The sequence below is a fragment of the Cricetulus griseus genome, chromosome 2, assembly GCF_003668045.3.
Source record: "Cricetulus griseus strain 17A/GY chromosome 2, alternate assembly CriGri-PICRH-1.0, whole genome shotgun sequence".
Classification (NCBI taxonomy): domain Eukaryota; kingdom Metazoa; phylum Chordata; class Mammalia; order Rodentia; family Cricetidae; genus Cricetulus; species Cricetulus griseus.
In genome coordinates this window covers 398,517,937-398,539,848 of record NC_048595.1, presented here as the reverse complement: position 1 = coordinate 398,539,848, position 21,912 = coordinate 398,517,937, and the positions used below count along the sequence as shown (strand labels likewise).

The 21,912-nt window shown below is 48.3% G+C and overlaps 1 protein-coding gene and 1 long non-coding RNA gene across 3 annotated transcripts; one reads left to right on the top strand and one right to left on the bottom strand.

Moving 5' to 3' along the window:
• Positions 1–2,310: 2,310 nt before the first annotated feature.
• LOC118238009 lies at positions 2,311–3,124 on the bottom strand. Its single transcript, XR_004768645.1, has 2 exons — positions 2,938–3,124; positions 2,311–2,817 (listed from the first exon to the last, which is right to left on the bottom strand). It is a non-coding gene; the product is annotated as an uncharacterized LOC118238009 (long non-coding RNA).
• A 99-nt stretch (positions 3,125–3,223) lies between these two features.
• Spryd3 (SPRY domain containing 3) lies at positions 3,224–21,810 on the top strand. Of its 2 annotated transcripts, none has more exons than XM_027396663.2 (11): positions 3,224–3,373; positions 5,619–5,765; positions 7,196–7,271; positions 8,160–8,284; positions 8,551–8,686; positions 10,167–10,352; positions 18,890–19,039; positions 19,390–19,447; positions 19,931–20,050; positions 20,133–20,302; positions 20,636–21,810. In XM_027396663.2, the coding sequence occupies exons 1-11, from the start codon at positions 3,351–3,353 to the stop codon at positions 20,768–20,770; spliced, it is 1,326 nt and encodes a 441-aa protein (XP_027252464.1). In that variant the 5' UTR covers positions 3,224–3,350; the 3' UTR covers positions 20,771–21,810. The 2 variants fall into 2 exon arrangements, with proteins under 2 accessions (XP_027252464.1, XP_027252465.1); XM_027396664.2 differs by lacking the exon at positions 3,224–3,373 and adding an exon at positions 3,421–3,556.
• The last annotated feature ends 102 nt before the right edge of the window (positions 21,811–21,912 follow it).

The following is a 21,912-nucleotide window of genomic DNA, read 5'->3' as shown; positions in this document are numbered from 1 at the left end:
CAGGCCTTTAGCTTGGCTTGTTGCTTGCCAGCTTTTCTTAAATTATCCCATCTATCTTTGGCCTTGGGGCTTTTCTCTATTCCTAGCTGTGTAGCTGGGTGGCTGGCCCCGAAGTCCTCCTCCTTCCTCTCTTGTTCCCTTGCTGCTCTTCTTCCTGGGTTCTCCTTCTATTTATACTCTCTGCCAGCCTCGCCTGTCCTTGGACCTGCCTCGATATTGGCTTTTCAGCTCTATTAGACTATCACATGTTTTAGACAGGAAAAGAATCACAGCCTCACAGAGTTAAACAAATGCAGCAAAAACAAAAGTCTCACACCTTAAGATAATATCCTACCATAGTGCTCTTAGTCATCTCTGTAGCCCTTATTTGCCTTTTTCTGTTTTTGTTTTTTGAGACAGGGTTTCTCTTTGTAACAGTCCTGGCTGTCCTGCAACTTGCTCTGTAGACCAAGCTGGCCTTGAACTCAAGAGAGGTCCTCCTGCCTCTGCCTCCCAAGTGGTGGGATGAAAGGCTAAAGGCGTGGGCTACAACTGCCTGGCTCTGGCTAGCTCTTTTAACTTAACCTGTTTCTTTTTATCTACCTTTTGCCTTGGGGCTTATTACTTTCTTACATTTGTATATTTTACTTTCAGGGCTTCTCTAAGTCTGCCTGGCTTCTTGCCCCAGGTGCCTCTCTTTTTCTCTTCTCCTCCCATTCTTCCCTTTTCCAGCCTAGATTTCTCCTCTATTTATTCTCTCTGCCTGTCAGTCCGGCCTCTCCTTTCTCTGCCTACCAATTGGTTATCCAGCTCTTTATTAGACCACTCAGGTGTCTTAGGCAGGCAAGGTGAAACAGATGCAACACATCTTTATATAATTAAACAAATGCAGCATAAACAAAAGTAGCACCCCCCACTGGGCATTGGGTAAGTGCTGGGAAGTGACGGTAAGTGCTCTACCAGCTGAGCTACATCCCTAGTCCTCTGCCCACCCAGCACATTAGAGTATCTAGTTAGACTAAGATGGGATTAGTCTGAGCTCTAAAGGAGATGAAACACAGCAACACACACAATTGACTTTAATAAATGAGGTGCTGGGTCTGGTGACATGACTCAGAGGGTAAAGGCATTTGTTGCCAAACCTGAAGACCTGAGTTAATCCCTAGGACCCACCTGGATATAAGGAAAGAACCAAGTTGTCCCCTGAGCTATACACTTAGGCCATGTCAGGCATGTATTCCCACCTACCTCCAATAACAAATAAGTAAATATTTAACAAAAAGGTGCATTTCACCACACCTGACATTTTAAAAAGTGAATAAACAAGGTACTGAAGAAGAGGGCATTGGGATCAGGCTGTGATTGCCTTAAAGTTATTGTCTATTGTGTGAAACAGTGGCTTTCAGGCTTTGTCTTGCACCCCTACAAGTAGTATTTGGCTCTTGTTTGATTGCAGAGGTAGGATGACTATGTACATACACACCACTAGCACCACCCATGAGACCTAGACTGATAATGTATTCCTAAGTGAAAGGCTGTGCTGGAGAGATGGCTCTTCCAGAGGACCAAGGTTCAATACCCAGAATCCACACAGCAGCTTACAAACTGTAACTCTCACACACGGTGCACAGATATATATGCAGGCAAAGCACATAAAATAAATTGATTTTTAAAAAGTAAAAATGTACCACCCTATAAATGTATCCAAGTGCAATAGATGAGAACATATGCCCAGTAGGTATCAGCAGGCTCAAGAACTTATCAATCCTAGAAAGGGTGCAACACCCTCAGTTGGACCCCACAATGAGGAGGACATTTAACACTGTGATGACAATGGTCCCCACCCCACTGGCCACCCTGTGTGTGTGCCTCAAAGGACAACAGAGAAATCCTGACTGTCTCTGGGACTTCAGCTCACTCAGCTCATGTCCACTGCTGATGAAACCTACTTAGATTACCGTCTGCCCGTCAATTCACCCATAACCAGTCCTGTATTTTGCCTCTGATGCTGGACTCAGCCCTGTGACCTGCTGCTTGGCTCTGAAGCAGCAGCTGTGGCTGCCTTCCAGGCTGCATCTCTAGCAGCTCTCTAGCTGGATTTGTTCTCTGGTTGCAGTAACTTTGCCTTAACCTATTGGCTCTGTCTCTGTAAGGCCTCTGAACTCTTGAATTATGCTGTGGTTTCTTTAACCCCTTTGTAGCCACAGTATAAACTACATATGTATACACATGAAGTGTAATGTGTGACCCAAGAGTTAGTGATTAATATTGAAGTAAAAGAACCTGTGCTTGCTAAAAGCCAGTTGTTCATGTAAATCAGGACTCATTAGCTAATTGTGGCCAAGGAGACCCAGATAGCTTGTTAATTTATTGTTACTCAATAAATTCAGATGTGGAAAGACACAAATATGTTTGTTCATGTTTCTGACACAGGGTACTCAAGACAGGGTGAGTCTATCTGGAAAGAATATTCAGTCTTGGGACAAGACATGTAAGTCACCAGGTGGTGGTGGCGCACGCCTTTAGTCCCAGCACTCGGGAGGCAGAGGCAGGTGGATCTCTGTAAGTTCGAGACCAGACAAGAGTTAGTTCCAAGACAGCCTCCAAAGCCACAGAGAAACCCTGTCTCGAAAAACAAACAAAACAAAACAAAAGACATGGAAGTCACGCCCAATTTTTCCCAAGGGCAGGATATTCTGACCTGACCTAACTTTCCCACCAAGCACTCTGTTCCCAAACAGCACTGGGTATCATCTCACTGTGCTTTTTGCAACTGAAGTTCTCTCCTGTTCTGGAACGTCCTTCCTGGAATGAACGAATGTGATGCAAAGTGGTGCTCTGGAAAGAAGAAAACACAAGGAATCAGCTGAGTGCGACCGCTGTGGAGCTCAGCCTCTGGTTCCTCACGCGTAAAAAGGAGATAATTTTAAGATCCCCCTCCCCCCCCCAGGCTGTTACGTGGATCAAAAGGACATTCCAGTAAGGCTTTTAGCATCACTCCTTGCTCTACTACTGTGATGCTTGCGCGTGCACAGTGACCCGCTCCGCCCCAAGGGAGCCGCCCCTTGACCGCCTCCCCGAGCTCCTGGCGCCCACGGTGGCGTCCGTGCCGCCACGTCGCCTCCCCCACCCTCCCGACACCAAGGTTCCTCAGACGCCGGCGAGTGTTAGGTACCCGGCTCACCGGGCCGCGCCCCACACCGCTACTGCCCTGCGATTGGCTGATGTGGGTGCCCATCTGCAAACACCGCTGACGATTGGGCGGATTCGGCGTAGGGGGCGGGCCTCGCGGAGCATAGGAAGGGCGGGGACCCGGATGTGTGTGGTGGCGGCGGCCGAAGAGCTACAGCGCGGAGCTGAGAGGCCTATGGATGAGGAGGACGCGGCGGCCCCGGTAGGCGGGGATCGGGGGCGGGGTCCCGGAGGCCTCGGTCTCTGCAGAGCTCGAGGCGGGGGTCCTGGAAGACGGCTCCCGGCTCAGGGGCGGGGCCTGGGGTTCTGGTCACTAGTGGTCCTCCCGGCGCGCACCCTCCCCTAGTGCGGGGCCTGTGGAGACCGGGCGTAGCCGCATTGACAGGTGAAGGCCCGCTGGCCCCCGGGTCTCATCTGAGTGACCCGATGGTGCTGAGGCTGCGCGGGGCGGGGGGGAGGCACCCAGCGCCGATGCTGCTGCTGGTCGGTGCTGAGGCTGCTGGGTTCTCGAAGATCAGGTGTCTTCAAGTCTGGGGCTCCAGCTGCTGCCTGGGTTCAAGTCCTGGCCCAGGGCCCAGGAGGGGAATGCTGGTGCAGTGCCACAGTTGTCTTCCTCTGGAGCATGTGGTGGTCTGTAGCTCCTTCAGAAGAGTCCTGGTGTGCGCACTTGAGTCGAACTCAGCTTAGCCTAGGTTTGCTAAGCACCTGCTGTGTGTGTTGAGGGTGGGGTACTGTGCCAGGTGTTTGGGGACTGGGAAGAAGAAAAGATTGCTTCATCGTTTTCCCACTTTTGGCTCTCTGGAAAATTTTATTCAGTCAGTCATTTGCCTTGAGGGTTGTCTAAATGCCAAAGAGTCCCCATTCCATTCCTTTTCTCCTTTTGGTGTCTGCCGTCTCTTGAACTGCTGTCACAATTACACTTGGAAATGAGAGTTAAGATCTGATAAGCTCTTTTTTCTTTTGTTTGAGACAAGGCCTCACTCTATAGCCTTGGCTGGCCCAGCACACACTATGTAGACCAGGCTGTTCTAGAACTCAGAGATCTATTTGCCTCTGCCTGGAATTAAAAGTGCTAGAAATGATTGCCAGGTGCTGGTGGTACATGACTTTAATCCCAGCACTCAGGAGGCAGGGGGTTTCTGCAAGTTGGCAGCCAGCCTGGTCTACAGAGCGTGTTCCAGGACAGCCAGGGCTAACTCAAAAAAAAAAAAAAAAAGTGCTGGTATTATGGGCAGGAGAGATGGCTTGGTGGTTAAGAACACTGGCTTGCTGGGCATGGTGGCACATGCCTTTCCAGGATCTCTGTGAGTTTGAGGCCACTCTGGTCTACAGAGTGAGTTCCAGGACAGCCAGGACTAAATGGAGACACCTTGTCTCAAAAACAAAACAAAACAAACAAAAAGCACTAGCTTTATGCCTGGTTGTAGTGGTGGTGTGTGCCTTTAATCCCAGAATTTGGGAGACAGAGGCAGGTGGATCTCTGAGTTTGAGGTCAGCCTGGTCTACAAAGTTCCAGGACAGGGAGGGCTACAAAGAGAAACCCTGTTTTGAAATCCCCCTCTCCCTCGCCAGAAAAAGCACTGGCTTCTCTCCCAGAGGATCTAGGATTCAATTCCCAGCACCCACATGGTAGCTCACAGCTGTCTGTAACTACAATTCTAGGAGATATGATGCCCTCTTCTGGTCTCTAAAGGCACCAAACATATACAGTATGCGTAGACATACATGCAGGAAAACACCCATACACATAAAAATAATAAAGAAGTTGAAAGCAAAAACAAAATAATAAAGAAGTTTAAAATTTTCCAGGATTAAAAACTAGTAGCACCATACCCAACAAGATTTGATATATTTTAAAATCATACCATTTCTTGCTTAAAATTCCACAGAGGTTTCTCGATACCCTTGAAATAAAATTTAAACTCCTGACTGGATAGTCTCTTGCCTTATCCTATTCTTATTCACCTTCCATATATAACAGCCACTCTGACCTTCTGTCTTTCTCTACCATGACACCTTTCTTCTACCCAAGGACTGTGCCTTGACTGTTCCTCTGCCTGGAATGATTTTTGTTGTACTCTCATGTTGACTGCCTCTGTACAGCCAACATCCTGTGCCTCTAAGACTGTCCTTGTCCACTGTTACATCTGTTTTTTTTTCTTTTTTTTGCTTCCAATGGCTAAAATGTTCATTTGTGCTTATTATCTGCTATGCTTCCTCATGCCTAATGAGACTGGAGACTCTACAAGATCATGAACCCCATCTGTCTTGCTCATAGCTTTGTTCCTAGCTTCGATGACAGTGCATATCTATTGACTGAGTGGCTGAGGCTGGAGTTATTGAGATGCATCTGGACATCTGGAACACTCTGCACATTCAAGATTGAGCAGGCTTGAGGTACTCTGTGCTGAGCTCCACTTCCTTCTCAGTCATTTCTCTTCTCATAGGTTTGTTCTCATGAACAAGATGGATGACCTCAACTTGCACTACCGGTTTCTGAATTGGAGAAGGAGGATTCGGGAGATTCGAGAGGTTCGGGCTTTCCGATATCAGGAGAGGTTCAAACATATTCTTGTGGATGGTGACACTTTGAGGTGAGTGTAGGGAAATGGTTCCACATTGTCCTTGTCCAGTCCTTTCCTGGTATTAACCAGGACACTGTGTATGCTACACTGTGAAGGGACCCCTGGTGGTCTTTATGTCTTTCTTTCTGCCTCTTATCACTGGGTCACTCAGGTTGCCTTATTTATTTATTTATTTATTTATTTATTTATTTATTTATTTGGTGTGTGTCTTGGGGGATGGTTGTTAAAGAACTACTTGAGGAGGTTGGTCTTCTTAGATCAGGTGGGACCTAGCAATCTGACTCTGGTCATTAAGCAAGTGCTTTATACACACTTAGCCATCTTACCAGTCTGTGTTTTGTTTTTGAGGCAGGCAGGCTGTCCTAAAATTTGCAGTCCTCCTTCTCAGCTTCCCAAAAGGCATGTACCACCTCAGCCATCTTGGCTCACCATCTTCTGGTCTGTGAAGGAAAGAATCCAGAAAGGCTGTGTTCTGATTTGGAAGTTTCCATGGCAGGGTGTAGGAGGCTGCCAAGATCTGCCACGATAGTGAATCTGTGTGGTCTGAGTCCCCTTTTGTCTGTATTCCAAAGACTGAGTTCAGCAGGGAGTGCCTGGGGAGTGCCAGACCTATAATCACCCACTCTGTATCTTTTTAGCCCTTTGCTTTGTATTTTTCTCTTTTGTTTTGAACCTTCCCTGACTCCTTTCTGCCTATCTCAAAGTTATCATCTAAAGGGGAAAGGAAGTAGCATTATTTAGCCTGAGGGGAAGAAAGCTGAAACATGGGGACTGAGTGACTCTTCTAGTCTGAAGTCCTTTGACAAAGGGCAGAGATCAGCTGTTCTCTAGCTCCACTGAGGATAGGGTTGAAGGCAAGGCCAAAGTTACAGCATGAGTGAGGGATTGAGGTTAGAAGACTGTGGGACCCCTAAAACCCAATTAAGGAAGGCTGTTGTATATTCTTTGTCTTCTGAAAATGAAGAAAGTAGATCATATTGATCTAGGGTGGATTGGGCCTTAGCTAGAAGCAGTGGGAAGAGTGGGTGACCTTAAGTACCTTATGTGTGTGTGCGCACAGAGATTTCTCTTCCCTTCCCTTCCCTTCCCTACCCTTCCCTTCCCTTCCCTTCCCTTCCCTTCTCTTCCCTTCCTTCATTCCCTTATTCTCTCTCTCTGTCCCTCCACCCCCAAAACATGGTTTCTCTGTGTAGTCCTGACTGTTCTGGAACTCACTGTGTAGACCAGGCTAGCTTCAAACTCATAGATCATCCTACTACAGCTTTCCAAGGGCTGGGATTAAAGGTGTGTGCCACCATGCCTGGCTATGTGCTGATTTTCTGAAGTGTACCTTGATGAGTTCTCTGTGCTAACCCTCACAAGGTTGGGGTTTGGAGTATTAGGGCTTCCTCCCAACCCCTGGCCTTGCCTGCTCATAGAATTTTTCCATATTCCTTTAGTTACCATGGAAATTCTGGTGAAGTTGGCTGCTATGTGGCGTCTCGACCCCTGACCAAGGACAGCAATTATTTTGAGGTGATCAAGCAGTAGTTGGGCAGAGTTGGGGAGCTGGGGTATGGTGATTGGGTTGGCGATGAAGAGTGAATACGTCATGCTCCAAGGAGTTCATCTCCTGGATTTATGACCTGGCCTTTTAAATTTTCCATCAATGTTCTTTTGGGAGAAGGATGCAGGACAGCCTGACTCTTGATCTAAGAGACTAGGTGCCTAGGAGTCTCATCACCTTGCCCTTCTGCTCTGCTATCCTCTTGCCTAGGTAGACTTTGACCCATATCTCATTTTCCGAGCTCCTAATACAGTGGTTCTCAACCTTCTTAATGCTGCGACCCTTTAATTCAGTTCCTCATGTTGTGGTGACCCCTAACCATGAAATTATTTTCATTGCTACTTCATAGCTGTAATTTTGCTACTGTTATGAATTGTAATGTAAATATCTGTGTTTTCTGATGGTCTTAGATAACCCCTGTGTAAGGGTCACTTGATCCCTGAGAATTGCTACCCTAATAGATACCCAGAATTCTGTGCCTAACTTTTTATTATTATTGTTATCATTAATAATTACAAATGCCCATGTGTGGCTATGTGCATGTGAGTGGATCTCCCTGTGCAGCCCTGGAACTCTGTAAATCTCTCTATGTAGACCAGACTGGCCTGGAACTATCACCTGTCTCTGCCTCTGGAGTGCTGGGATTAAGGATGTGAGCCGTCATGCCCAACCAAGGCTCAAGAATGATTGCCTAAATAATCACAAGGGACCTCTACCCTCCCTGTTCTCCCTGGCAGGTCCTATCCTCTCATCCCCCAGGTCTCTTTGAGCATAAACCTACCTCTGATCACTTCAAAAGTTCATTCAGTTTTCTGTCCCTGTGAACTGTGAACTGTATTCTGCTCTCTTCCCTCCAGGTATCCATTGTGGACAGTGGCGTCCGGGGCACGATTGCTGTGGGGCTGGTCCCTCAGTACTACAGCTTGGATCACCAGCCTGGCTGGTTGCCTGACTCTGTAGCCTACCATGCTGATGATGGCAAGTGAGTAGTCCTTTGCTGTGGAGTTGAAGTCTAGATGTGGAGAATAAGCCACCTCTGAATGGTTTTCTTCACTGCTTCCTTTCTTGGGTTTTTTTTTTTCCATAAACTTAATTAGGTGAGGCACCCTTGCAGGTGTGTGGGTGTCAAAGAGGGTGACCCAAGAATCAGGACACAGGTGGATGCTATCAAGAGCGGAGCTACTGAAAAAGTGTTGTGGAGGAGTAGGAGCAGGTACCATAGTTCTGTCTTGTGCCCTCTCTCCATAGGCTGTACAATGGCCGAGCTAAGGGGCGCCAGTTTGGCTCCAAGTGCAATTCTGGGGACCGGATCGGCTGTGGCATTGAGCCTGTGTCCTTTGATGTGCAGACTGCCCAGATCTTCTTTACCAAAAATGGGAAAAGGGTGAGTGGGAAACCTGTCTGAGAGGGTTCAGTGGCTTGTCTCTGCCTTGAGGATCTGTGAGTGTGACCATGGAGAGTCTGATGGTTTTGTTCTCATCACCTGTCTAGCCTCAGGCAGTTCTGTGTGTGTGTGTGTGTGTGTGTGTGTGTGTGTGTGTGTGTGTGTGTGTGTGTGTGTGTCCCTGCAGGGGCAGAAATATATCATTTAGAGAAAGGCTTTGAACAAACAAAAGGAGGGAAAGAGTTTGTGAATGTAGCTCAGGTGGTATATTTGGCTAGCATGCTTGAAGTTCTGTATTCATTTCCCAGCACCAAATAAACAGGGTGCCTGGGGCACTCAGGAGATGGAGGCAGGAGAAACAGGGGTTCCAAGTCATTCTTGCCACATAGTGAGTTCAAGGACAGTTTGAGTTACATAAGGCACTGGGTTTTTGTTTGTTTGTTTTGTTTTTTGAGACAGGGTTTCTCTGTGTAGTGCCTATCCTGGCACTCGCTTTGGAGACCAGGCTGGCCTCGAACTCACAGAGATCCGCCTGCCTCTGCCTCCCGAGTGCTGGGATTAAAGGCCTGCGCCACCAACACCAGGCCATAAGGCACTGTTTTAAAAAAGAGTTTTCTTTTAGGGATGTGGGCCTGAGAGGCTACTCATGCTCCAATAGGATGACTCTACACCCTTGTACATATAGGCAACGCTAAACTCAGTGGGTTTAAAAAACAGCACATGAAGTTGGGAGTACATGGTTGGGGGTGGTGGTGGTGAAGACATTGGAGGGGGGAAAATAGGGCTAGGTTTGATCAAAGCACATAATATGCATGTATGAAATTCTCAAATAATAAACATTTGAAAAGTGGGGCTGAAAAGAAGGGTCAGTGGTTAAGAGCACTGTCTGCTTTTCCAGAAGACCCAGGCTCAGTTCTCAGCTCCCACATGGCATCTCACAACTGTCTGTAACTCTAGTTCTAGGGGATCTGTTCTGTGTCAGCTGCAGGGCTTTGGGTTGGTTTGAACTTTTGGGGCAAAACATCCTTTGGTTTTCTTTTCTTTCTTTCACTCCGTGAACCCTTTTCTCTTCAGACATGGTGACTTTGGCAAGAGATAGAGAGACATGTAACTCTCTCCATCTCCTTCCCTCCTCCCACTCTGCTGGGGGAAGATTGCTTCTCAACACAGGCAAGAGATTGGCTCCCTTTGCAGACATAGCAGATGTGTGTTGGTGTTGCTGTGCCAGTCACGCAGGTGTTTGCAGAATACTTGGCAGCGAGTCTGGAGACTGAGGCTTGACTTCTAGCTCCATGTAATGTGCTTGGCAAGGTGTACTAAACAATTGTTAAAACTCTGTGAGGCTCTGCTTTTCTTAAATCTGTGAATGTGTATATGATAATTGTTGGTTGCATCGTCTTGGAAGTGCCCTTGTGAGAACTGGATGAACTATGGGAAAGTGAACCACATGGCAGCTCCCTCCTCTCTCCTTGTGCTGCAGGTGGGCTCCACCATCATGCCCATGTCCCCAGATGGGCTCTTCCCAGCAGTTGGTATGCATTCCCTGGGTGAGGAGGTGAGGCTGCATCTCAACGCTGAGCTGGGCCGTGAGGATGACAGCGTCATGATGGTGGACAGTTATGAAGATGAATGGGGCCGGCTGCATGATGTCAGAGTCTGTGGGACTGTAAGTAAAAGGCAATGGTGGTAAATGGGCTGGACAGAACATGTAGGCCTGTGAGCACATCAGTATTGCTTAGAGAAAGGAGGAAAAACAGTGTTGCTCTCCCCTCACTCAATTCTTTCTTTGAGACAGGGACTCATTGTGTAGCCCTGGCTGGCCTGGAACTTACAGAGATCCACCTGCCTCTGCCTCCCGAGTGCTAGGATTAAAGCATGTCAACATGCCTGGCTCTTTCTTTTCTTTATCTTGAGATATCTCAGGAATGTTGCTTGGCCTTAAATTTGCATTTTGCCCACCTTGGCCTCTTGAGTATCAGTCCAGCACCAATGCTCCCAGGACAGAGGCTTTTGTGTGGCTTTGGGAAGTGGAAGTTTGGGTAGAATAAAATGGTTCTTGGATTCCAAACCTGTGTTCTTAGCGTAATTCTCTTCCTTCTTTTCCCTTCATTTGGGAGCTCAGATTGGTTGTTGATTCCCAGACCAAGTAGAAGCTCTTGTTTGCTGGTTTCTCTTTCTTCAGTGTTTGAGAACTGATTTGGAAGCTCACTTTTTTTTTTTTTTTTTTTTTTTTTTTTTTTTGGTTTTTCGAGACAGGGTTTCTCTGTGGCTTTGGAGGCTGTCCTGGAACTAGCTCTTGTAGAACAGGCTGGTCTGGAACTCACAGAGATCCATCTGCCTCAACCTCTGAGTGCTGGGATTAAAGGAGTGCGCCACCAACACCCGGCTGGAAGCCCACTTTTTATGCTTCCCTTTTGGCTTGATTCAACTTAGCTGGGCTCTCTAGTCATAGAACTGAGGAACAAATACGGGAGAAGATGCTAAGAGTTGGGTGTATTTAGACCTTCTTTCCCAAATAATGACATGGAAACTTATTAAGCTTCCTAAGCCTTAGCTTAGTCTTGTTCCCAACTAGCTCTTAAAACTTAAATTAACCTATTTATATTCATCTACATTCTGCCATGTGGCTCGTTACTTCTCCATACTATACGTACACAACTCACTGGTGAATTTCCACCTCTCTGATTCCGTCCTAGAGTTCCTATCTCTGCCTCCAAGTCCTGCCTATCCTCTCCTGCCTAGCTATTGGCCATTCAGCTCTTTACAAACCATTCAGAAGGTGCTTCTGCAGAGACACGTCTTCACAGCATACAAAAAGATTATCCCACAACAGCTGGTGGTTTGTTGTTGTGGGTGGTGGTGGTAGGGGCGTGTGTGTGTGTGTGTGTGTGTGTGTGTGTGTGTGTGTGTGTATTGCTGGGTATTGGACATAAAACATTGCACATGCTAAACAAGTCATGTCTCACTGAGCTGTATGTATCTCTAGCTCTTTTATTATCTTGAGATAGGGTCTACTTAACTAAGCTGCCCTGGCTGGTATCTGAACTCAGTCTCTAACCTAGGCAGGTCTTGAACTTAGAATCTATATCTGTGCCTTCCAGGTAGTAGGAATTATAGGCCTGCATGCAGGCCCAGTTTTGAGGATCTTGAATAAACTTCAGTATTAATCTCTTATGAGCTTTTGTAGAAGATGACAAGGTGGAGGGATGAAGGTCAGGGAGGACCTGAAGCCTCCCAGCTTGTTCTCAGTCCCTTCTCTTCAGACCTGCAGTAGTCTGTCTCTGGAGTTTGAGCTTTCTCGGAAGCTTGACTGAGGGACCTCTTCTGGCCTGTCCTCTGTACCTCTTGCTGTGTTGGGAGTGAATGGATGCCAGTCCAGGGTCAGCGCTCCGAGTATTTAATTTCAGTTGCCCTCTGAGACCCGACCCGGATCCTGAGAAAGTGAACGTGCCCTCCCCTCAGGCCTAAATCCCACATGCGGGCCCCCCCCCCCCGCCCCCCGTCACGCACCTGTGGCCATGCCCAAACAGGCATGGTCAGTGCCACAGGCACCTAGTAAGATCTCTCCCTCCAGTAGTCTTTCTTTGGGGTTTGAGCTTTCTTGGAAGCTTGACAGAGGAACATCTTCTGGCCTGTCCTCTGTACTTTTTGCTGTGTTGGGAATGAATAGATGCCAGTCAGGAATTTAGCTCTTATCTCTCTCTTTTTTTTTTTTTTCTCGAGACAGGGTTTCTCGTATTGTTTTGGAGGTTGTCCTGGAACTCGCTCTGTAGACCAGGCTGGCCTTGAACTCACAGAGATCCGCTTGCCTGTGCCTCCCGAGTGGTGGGATTAAAGGTGTGCGCCACCAATGCCTGGCTGGCTTTGATCTCTTGTGAGATGTTCAGTCCTCCCACTTAGAATAATTCTCTGCTGCCTTCTTGCTCCCAGCCTGACCTTTGGCCTTCTCACCTCAACTCAGGCTGTTTTCAGATTAGCCTGAGATAGGAAAACAGAAGCAGTCTGTAGTGTGGAAGTGGGTTCTGAGCAAGGCCTTTCTTTGTGGAGCTCAAGGTAAATTGAATTCAGAGAACATGGCAGACTGTGTGCCCTCTTGCTGTTCTGATGCCCTGCTTCCTCTGGCCCTGGAGTGTGAGGGCTGAGGTGGTTGTGAGCCGAGGTCTCTGATGTTCACTCCCTGATTGATTGCTTTTTTCTTCCCTTTCTGCCATCATTTTGATAACATCCAGAGTTGAACTTGGGCCTGAGCCAGAGCCATGTTCCGGCTCTCATCTCTGACCACTCCTCACATGGTTTCCTGGCATCCTTTCCCTGCCTGGACCTGTCCCCACTCTACTCCCAGCCCCTCCCAGGCATCTTTTCTAATCGAGGTGGAATCTTTCAGACATTATAAATAGCCTTCCTTCCTTCCCCTCAGCATCCTCAGTCCACTCATTTAGGAACTTTTTTCCATTAAGTGTAGCTGTAGAGTTTGTTTGGCTGTCTTGAAACCGTCACCTCAGTTTAGGACTGCTGGCAGGGTAAGTCCACTGTACCGTAAGCACAGGCTTCTCTGCAGTGGACTTGGGCAGCTGTTTGTTTTGAGATAGTCTCATACTGTGGTCAGTCTTCTCTGGAACTCACTATTTAGCTCAGGCTGGCCTTGAACTTTTGGCAATCCTCCTACCTCAGCCTCCTGAGTACTGAGATTACTGATGTGAGCTACCATGCCTGGGTAGGAGTCAGTCTCTTTCTCTCTCCAGTTCTCTGGTGTATCTTTTATTCATTACATTTATTTATTTATTTGTGTGTGTGTGCGTGCATGCACCCATGCATGTGGATGTTAGAAGACAAACATGGGACCTGGTTCTCTCCCTCCATCATGTGGGTTCCAGAAAAAGGACTTTAGTGGTCAATTGGTAGCACGTGCCTTTACCCCCTTAGTCATCTCTCCAGCCCTAAGGATTAGTCTCTTGAAGGACATATGCCCTTTTAGGCTTGCCAACTGTCCCATCTTTCAAATGAAGATAACTTGCCCAATTTCTTTCATCTTCTATGTTTCTAGTCAGAGCTGTGTTACCCTGGAAGGAGAGTTCATTCCTCTAAAGATGACTAGCATATATTTTCATTCTTTGCCCTTGTTGTTTTTTTTTTTTTTTATATATATCACTTGCTGTTGGGGACCCGCCCTTGGACCCAAGGCCTTTTTCCCACATGGAAGGTGGTCTCAGTAGGGTGCCCCAGACTCATGGAGATTTGGGAAGGCCTCAAATCTGACCTAATCTAAAGTTTTTCAGAAGGATATAAGTGGTATTTCAGTTGGGACAGTTTTTTTTTTTAATGTTTATTCGTGCACACACACACACACACACACACACACACACACACACACACACACACACACACACAGCATGCATATGGAGATCAGAGCTTAATTTGCAAGAATAATTTTCTTTTACCACCATGTGGGTCCTGGGGGTCCAACTCAGGTCATCAGGCTTGGCAGTGAGTCTCTTCGCCTGCTAAGCCATCTTGCCAGCCCAGGACAGTTTTTCATGTGCAGGACAGTTAGCATCTTTAGCATCCAGACACAGGTTATCAGTGGTGTATGATGCCCAGCATATGCATTCACATTTCCAAACATACTCCTGTTCTGTGAAGAACAATCCCAGAGAAGACCCAAGGGACTTGCTCAGATTGTCCAATAGCCAATGAATAGGAAAAGTAGGCCCAGATAGTCATTCCTTGACTTATCTGTGGTCTTTTTGACTGTTTAATACTGATGGTCCCTGACTTAAAGATTCATCAATTATGATATGAGAACTGCATGTATTCACTAGAAGCCATAGTCCAGATTTTATATTATTTTATTTTATTTTTTGTGGGGACAGGTTCTAGGCAGGGTTTCTCTGTGGCATTGGAGGCTGTCCTGGAACTAGCTCTTGTAGACAGGGCTGGTCTCGAACTCACAGAGATCTGCCTGCCTTGCCTCTGCCTCCCAATTGCTGGAATTTAGAGGCATGCACCACCAACGCCCGGCTATTTGTTGTTATTATTATTATTATATTATTATTTTTAGATAGGGTCATATTTTGTAACCCCGACTGACCTGGAACTCTATGTAGACAAGGATGGCTTTGAACTCACAAGGATCTTCCAGCCTCAGTCTCCCGAATACTGGGATTAAAGGCATTTGTCACCCTGCCAAGCTGTACTTCAGATTTTGAATTCTGAGGTAACTCAGTGGTCAAATACTTGCCTTGCAACATGAAGCCCTCAGTTCATTTAATCCCTAGTATTATAAAGGGGGGAAAAGTAGATTTTGAATTTTGATCTTGTACCAAGGTAATGGTATTGGGCACTGACTGGAAGCTACCTAGAAGCTGTAGCTTCCAGTCAATGCTAACACAAGAGGAGTCATGTGGTGCTCTGAAGCATACTGCATGCAGTGTTTTGTTGGTCAGGTGTAGTCCATGCTCTTCCTTTTTTTTTCTTTTCTGGAGGCAGCATCTCCTGTAACCCAGGCTGGCCTTGAACCTGCCTCCTGCCTCTACATCCTGAGTGCTGGGATCATCAGCATACCTGCTTTATTTGATAGCTGGGGTCTGAACCCAGGACTTCATGAATGATAGGCAGATAGTGCCAACTGAGTGACAGATCCAATCAACCTGCCTGCCTGCCTGCCTGCCTGCTGCCCTTGGAGGTCAGGTCATACAAGGACAATGGATTCCCTGGAACTGTAGTTACAGGTGGTTGCAAACCAACATGTAGTTTCTGGGAACCAAACCTTCGTCTTTTGGAAGAGCAGCAAGTGCTTTTAATACTGAGCCATCTAGATCTTCAGCCCTAGTTGTAGCTCTTTTTTGAGTGAGTTCTCCCCCTACTGCCTGAAGCCTCAGTTTTCCCTCCTTTTAAAGATGTCCTAGGTTCCCTTGCCCCAGAGAGCTAAAGATGTTAAAGAATTGCTGCTGCCCCTAGGCCCTGAAAAATGAGATCATGCGTGCAAGGGTTGTAGGAGCTGTCTGTACATTTGCATTAGACTAATCTTGTCTTTGTTCACTGTCCATGGCTCTTGACACTCCTTACAGTGTCAGCTTTGGTACATAAAAGCTCCAGCTCAGGAGAAGGCTGTGTTGAGGTCTGAGCTGGGAGCTTGTACTTGATTCCTGTTTCAGCTACTTCTGGGCCCCCCAGGCTTGGTCCTGTTGAGAAGAATTAGTGTCTTCTGGCCATCAGTGAGAACGTGGGAATCAACAAGAGAAAAGAGTGAGGAGGGCTGGTTCTGGTGGCTCAGGCCAGTAGAACATGCCGAAGAGACAGAGGCAGGTGGATCTGAGTTTGAGGCCAGCCTGGACTACACTTTTCGGGGTGTTGGTGGTGCATGCCTTTAATTCCAGCACTGGGGGGTGGGGGGGCAGAGGCAGGCGGATCTCTGTGAATTTGAGGCCAGCCTGGTTTACAGAGCGAGTGCCAGGACAGCCTCCAAAGCCACAGAAAAAACCCTGTCTTGAAAAACCAAAAAAAAAAAAAAAAACAAACAAACAAAAAAAAAAAGGGTGGAGAGATGGCTCAGAGGTTAAGAGCACTGACTGCTCTTCCAGAGGTCCTGAGTTCAATTCCCAGCAACCACATGGTGGCTCACAACCATCTGTAATGAGATCTGGTGCCCTCTTCTGGTGTGCAGATATACATGGAAGCAGAATGTTGTATACATAATAAATAAATAAAATCTTAAAAAAAGAAAAACCAAAAAACAAGAGCAAAAAAACAAACAACAACAACAACAACAACAACAACAAAAAACCAAAAAAACAAAGAGTGAGGAGGACTTGGAGTGCAGACAGAATTCTGACCTGCAGCTTCAACTCAATGTCTGCAGTCCCCTGAAATGGGGGACGGGTGGTGGTTGTGGTCTGCAGTCCTCTGTCACAGGGGATGGGTGGTGTTGGTAGTGGTGGTGTACTTGAGGCTTTTATGGAAAGGGTTCCCTCTACCCTCAGCTGAGATGCACAGGGGGATAATTGGGGCTGTAGCTATCTAAGTGGTAGAACTCTCATGGTGCAGTCTCTGTGTTTGATACCCAGCACCACAAATATCCATCCTGGTTGGCCTTGGGGTTCTTTGTTGCTCTAGTGGGGAATACAGGCTGAATGGTCATGTCCATTGTAATTGCTGTACTATAACCAGTTCCCATTTCCTGGCAGAATGTGCATTTCCATCAACTGGGTGTGGCAGGCTCTATTGATACCCTGGTCACTCATTTCACCTTGTCTTTTTACTATTTTTGAAGCTACAAGTAGTAGTATCCTCATTTTACTGATGAAGACATTAAGGCTTTTTTTCTTAGGTGAATGTACAATGAATATACGATGTTCAAGCTTGATGGCAACTAAGCAATACTAGTTAGGGTTTGAACCTGGTCTTTCAAACTAAGAGGCAACCAAGGCGTAGCCTACCAGACCAAACCCACAGATCCTGAAAACTGAGGCTCTAGAAGCCAAACTTCCAGGTTCCCAACAGTGGTACCCAAACAGGATCTGTCAGGAAGGTGACCGGCTGCTCTGGCCTTCCCATGCTGAAGGCTCAGAAGGACTTGCTGGGAGCAGGAGAGCAGCCTATGATTTGGGGTGGCAGTCCTGAGATGGAATGGCTATGTTCTTAAAGAGGGCCTGTTGCTTAGGGCTGGAATGTCAGCAGACTGTTTCAATACTCTTCAGGAGCCCATGGGTGTGGGTTGAAGTTCCATGTCAGGGCAGGTCATCCTCATGGCCTCTTGCCCCTTAGGAAATATCCCCACCCTGTCAGTAGAGCTGCAGCCGCTGCCTTCTGTGGGCTGAGGCCGAGGGAATGGTTGGGCGGGTTTTTCCCAAGGATTGGGATCTGGACCAGTTGCTTTTTGGCCACGGAACTAGAGAACACCCTGTTTCCAACATAGAGGCCAATTGGATAGGATGGGTCAAGGGCAGCTATGGGGTCCCTGATCCAGTTCTGCAGTACTGGGTGGAGAGAGTGGATCATAGGCTGCTTGATAGATGAGGTTAATAAACACCAGGAAGAGATACTGAGCAGAGCCAGGCTGGGAGCACTCTAAGGGTTACAGACAGAATACACAATGGGTCTGGGTGTGGACCTGGTGGCTCCTGTGCACCTCTGGCTTTTCCCTTCTGTCCTCACTTGTCTTTAAAGTACAAGAGTGTAGACTTGGAGGTTCTGGGGCTGAGAGGAGAGTAGGATCATCTGGTCCACTCTGAAGGGAGATGAGTCAGGCTGGCTTCTACAGGAGATGCCCCCAGGCCTTTGTGCTGGTGCAGGCAGGTTCAGGCAGGAATGTTAGTGGGGTGAGGCCATTGTCTTAAGTTTGCTAGAGATTAGTGGAGGAGGCCCCAGGGAGTGTGTTTTTTTTGTAGGGCTACAGGGCTTGGATAGTAGAAGAAAATTTTAAGGGGCAGTTAGGTTAATTAAAAGGAAATTAAGGAATCATAGGTGATGCTAGGTGGGTGAAAGAGGAGATGAGATTGAGCCATAGTTCCATTATTACCATGACATCTGATAAAAGTTTCCCAGATTGGGGTTGTTACCCTGTTGTGTGCAGGCAAGAACATGTGGAACTGAAGGGCCCTAGAACCTATACTCATCTCCCTTCACCTTTACACCCAACTCCAGCCTGAGTGAGGGTTGGGAACTGGAGGCCTTTTGTCTTTATTTTGACCTATGCCCCCATGTAAAATGAAGAGTAGGGTTGCTGTCTCTAGGTTCCTGGCTCCCTTGAGCACCTCCCTGACCCAGCAATGAATGACTCAGTTCAGGGCCAAGTAGAACAGGTCTTGAGAAACTATGTCCGTCCCATCTGTGCAGAATTGGCTCTGGGCCTGTCCCCTCCCTCATATATCTGTGATTGGCTCCTAACTTCTGCATACCCCTTGTCCTCTTACCTCTTACAGGAAGGCAGGCAGGCTTCGGGTTTTCCAGGGAATGGATGTTCCAGCCAAAAGACCCCCAGTGAACTTCCCAGACAGTGGCTCTGTAGGAATGCATGAGGCATCTCATCCTAACCATGCCATTTCTGCCATCCTTGTCCTCTGCCTAACTAGCACAAAGTGGGAGTCCACTTTGCCTTTTGGACCCCTTTCCATTCAGCCAGGAGATTCTGTCAGACTCAGAAAACTGGTCCAGTGTCCAGGGTAGTATCCACCTGACCCCTGACTTCTGGCTCTTGCTCCACAGCTGCTGGAATACTTGGGGAAGGGCAAGAGTATCGTGGATGTGGGGCTGGCCCAGGCCCGGCACCCACTCAGCACCCGTAGCCATTACTTCGAGGTGGAGATTGTGGACCCTGGAGAGAAATGCTACATCGCCTTGGGACTGGCCAGGAAGGTGGGCTCAAGTGCTGTCTTTCTCCCTGTGGGGTCAGTTTGGGGATATTGGGATGGGCCAGGAAGCACTGGGAAAACCCTGGGCAGGGGACTATAGAGGAAAAGTTGTGAGCTGAGTCAGAGCTTGGTTTTAAGTGTCTGTTTAGAGGACAGACCTTGTGATATATGACATAGTGTCCGAAGTGCCACCCCATCTGGTCCTGAAGCAGAGCCCCTTCCTGTCTTCCTTGCTCCCCGTTCCTGGCTGGGGGCTGCTGGACATCTGGGTTGTGACAGAGTCGGATGCCCCTTTCCTCTATCCTCTTCCACCACATGTGATGTCATAGACTTCTTTTCGTCGTCCTGCTATAGGATTATCCCAAGAACAGGCACCCTGGCTGGAGCCGAGGGTCTGTGGCATACCATGCAGGTGAGTGGAAGCTGCTGCTGTGGAAACTGGGGGGAGACAGGGGCACAGGAGTCACCCATTCTCCTGCTCACTCCTATGTGGCCTCTCTCCTTCCTTTTTCCAGGCTCTTCAGGCTTTCTCTTCATCTTGTTTTTTCTCTCAGTCCTGAAAGCCAGAGGCACAAGACAGGGCAGGAGAACTGGGCTCAGAGTGGACACTCCAGGCTGACTTGGCTTCCCTGTGCCCTTCCTGAATATTGCTCAGATTTCCTGTAGGGTTTCCTAGGAATACTGAGCCTTGGCGCCTGGGCTCCCCTCCCTCCCTTCCCTGCTTGCTCATCCACCTTAGGGACCCTGCCTTTCTTCTGACCAGTTCAGTCAAATGGACATTGTTTTCTTTTTTAAAACCTGGTTGTCCTTCCTGCATCTGTCTCTCACCTTTGTGTTGTCCTGAGGATTGCAGAGTTAGTTCCTTCAAGTGTGTCCTTTCCCTTCCCTCCAACAGATGATGGGAAGATCTTCCATGGCAGTGGTGTGGGGGACCCCTTTGGGCCACGCTGTTACAAAGGGGACATTATGGGCTGTGGAATCATGTTCCCTCGGGACTACATCCTGGACAGTGAGGGTGAGTGAGGATGGACAGCAGCCAGACTGCTTGGGGCAGTGGGCGGTAGGTACTACAGGAGCTTATGTTTCCTGTCTCCTAGGGGACAGTGATGACAGTTGTGACACAGTGATCTTGTCACCAACTGCCCGGGCTGTCCGGAATGTCCGAAATGTCATGTACCTGCACCAGGAAGGTGAAGAAGAAGAGGAGGAAGAGGAGGAGGAAGAGGAAGAGGAGATAGAGCAAGAGCATGAGGGCAAGAAGGTGGTGGTGAGTGTTGGCTCATTCTGGGGTCCTGGGGCAGACCACCAGTGAGAACAGGACCAAGAGGCAGGGGTGGGGGTAGGGGTTGGGTGGGAAAGGCAAGGTCTGGAGCTGCCCAGGCTCACAGTAGCTTTAGAGCCCAGGCTACAGTTCTGATCTGTCTGCCAGCCTCAACCTGCCCTCTTGTGGTTACTTCCCATATCACCCCAAGTGACTCCTAATGGAGTCAATGGACTCCCAACTCCAATGGTAGGAGTTGGGGGTGTTGGGCTTGAGTCATTCTCATATCCCTAGGGAAGAGACCAGAGTCCACCCTCTTCTCTCCACCTCCACTACCAGGTTTTCTTTACCCGGAATGGCAAGATCATTGGGAAGAAGGATGCCGTTGTGCCTTCTGGAGGCTTCTTTCCCACCATTGGAATGCTCAGTTGTGGGGAGAAGGTGAAAGTAGACCTGCACCCATTAAGTGGCTAGAGGCTTCACCTGCACATCTGCCCCTTTCCTTCTGCAGCCTCCCTCCAGTCTTCCCCAGGATTTGCTCACCATCAGGCCCTGGGAGGACATTACCCTTCCCCTACCAGCTCAGTCAGAGCCCAATCAGGCTGGACCTTCTGTCTCTGGGCCTGAGCCTGTGGTGATAGGAATGGGTATAGAACAGTGTTGATATATGGGAGGGTCCCCCTTGCTTTGGTCTGTGGGCACCTGGATCTCCTTATACCTTCCTGGACCCTGTGAGAGTTGGGAGAAGTGTAAGCCCACCTGCTATTTGGGCCGAGGGTGGAGTAGAGGTAGCCTGTCCTTATTCACCACATAATCCCCCTGAAACCTCTTTTCACCCAGTTGCTGCTGTCTCCCCCTGGCTGGGCTAGGGGGCCTGTCTTGGCTATCTCTCTTTTCACTGGCTGCTGTCCTAAATCACATCTAGGGTCTTCATTCTTTCCTTTGAGAGACAGCCCCGCTCCCACACTCAAGCATCACATAAAGTCGAGCCTGGCTCCCTACCTGCCCACAGAGTGCTCAGTATCTGTGTGAGAGAAAGGCCAGTCTGTGTGGCAGTGGGGGACTGTAGCCTTTGCTCCCATCTCCTTGTCTGCACTCTTCCTCAAGGCACCCCTAGCCCTGGCTCACCTAGATGCGGCTAAGGCACCAGGGCATGTGTTTTGTTGTGGCTGTTGCTCAGAGCTGCAACTTGGCCCCTTATGTCCCTTCCCCTGCCCACTCCCTGACCCTGTGCCCCAGCTTGCTGCTTGTGCCAGTTGACTGTTTTTGCTTCAGTGTATGATTCTAGCGTCTACATAGACCCCTCACCTGCAACCAATCCCCCCATCTTCTCCCCCCATTTCAGGGGCTCTTGGTCTCAGTTTGCACAGTGGGTAGGACTTGGGGGGTGCTATTGTGCTGCTGGGGCTCCTCTGCCCCTCCTTCCGGCCCCTGCACTATGATGTATGAAATGTATGTACAGACCAGAGATGTTTATACACCCAATAAAGATGGAGTTTCCATATTTATCAGGACGGACAGAAAGGGAATCCTTTCCAGTCAAAGGGCCCGGGCCAGCAGGTAGAGACAGCTGAGGGCAGATGGCCCCAGGGCAGTTGTGGGACACAGGCCAGCAG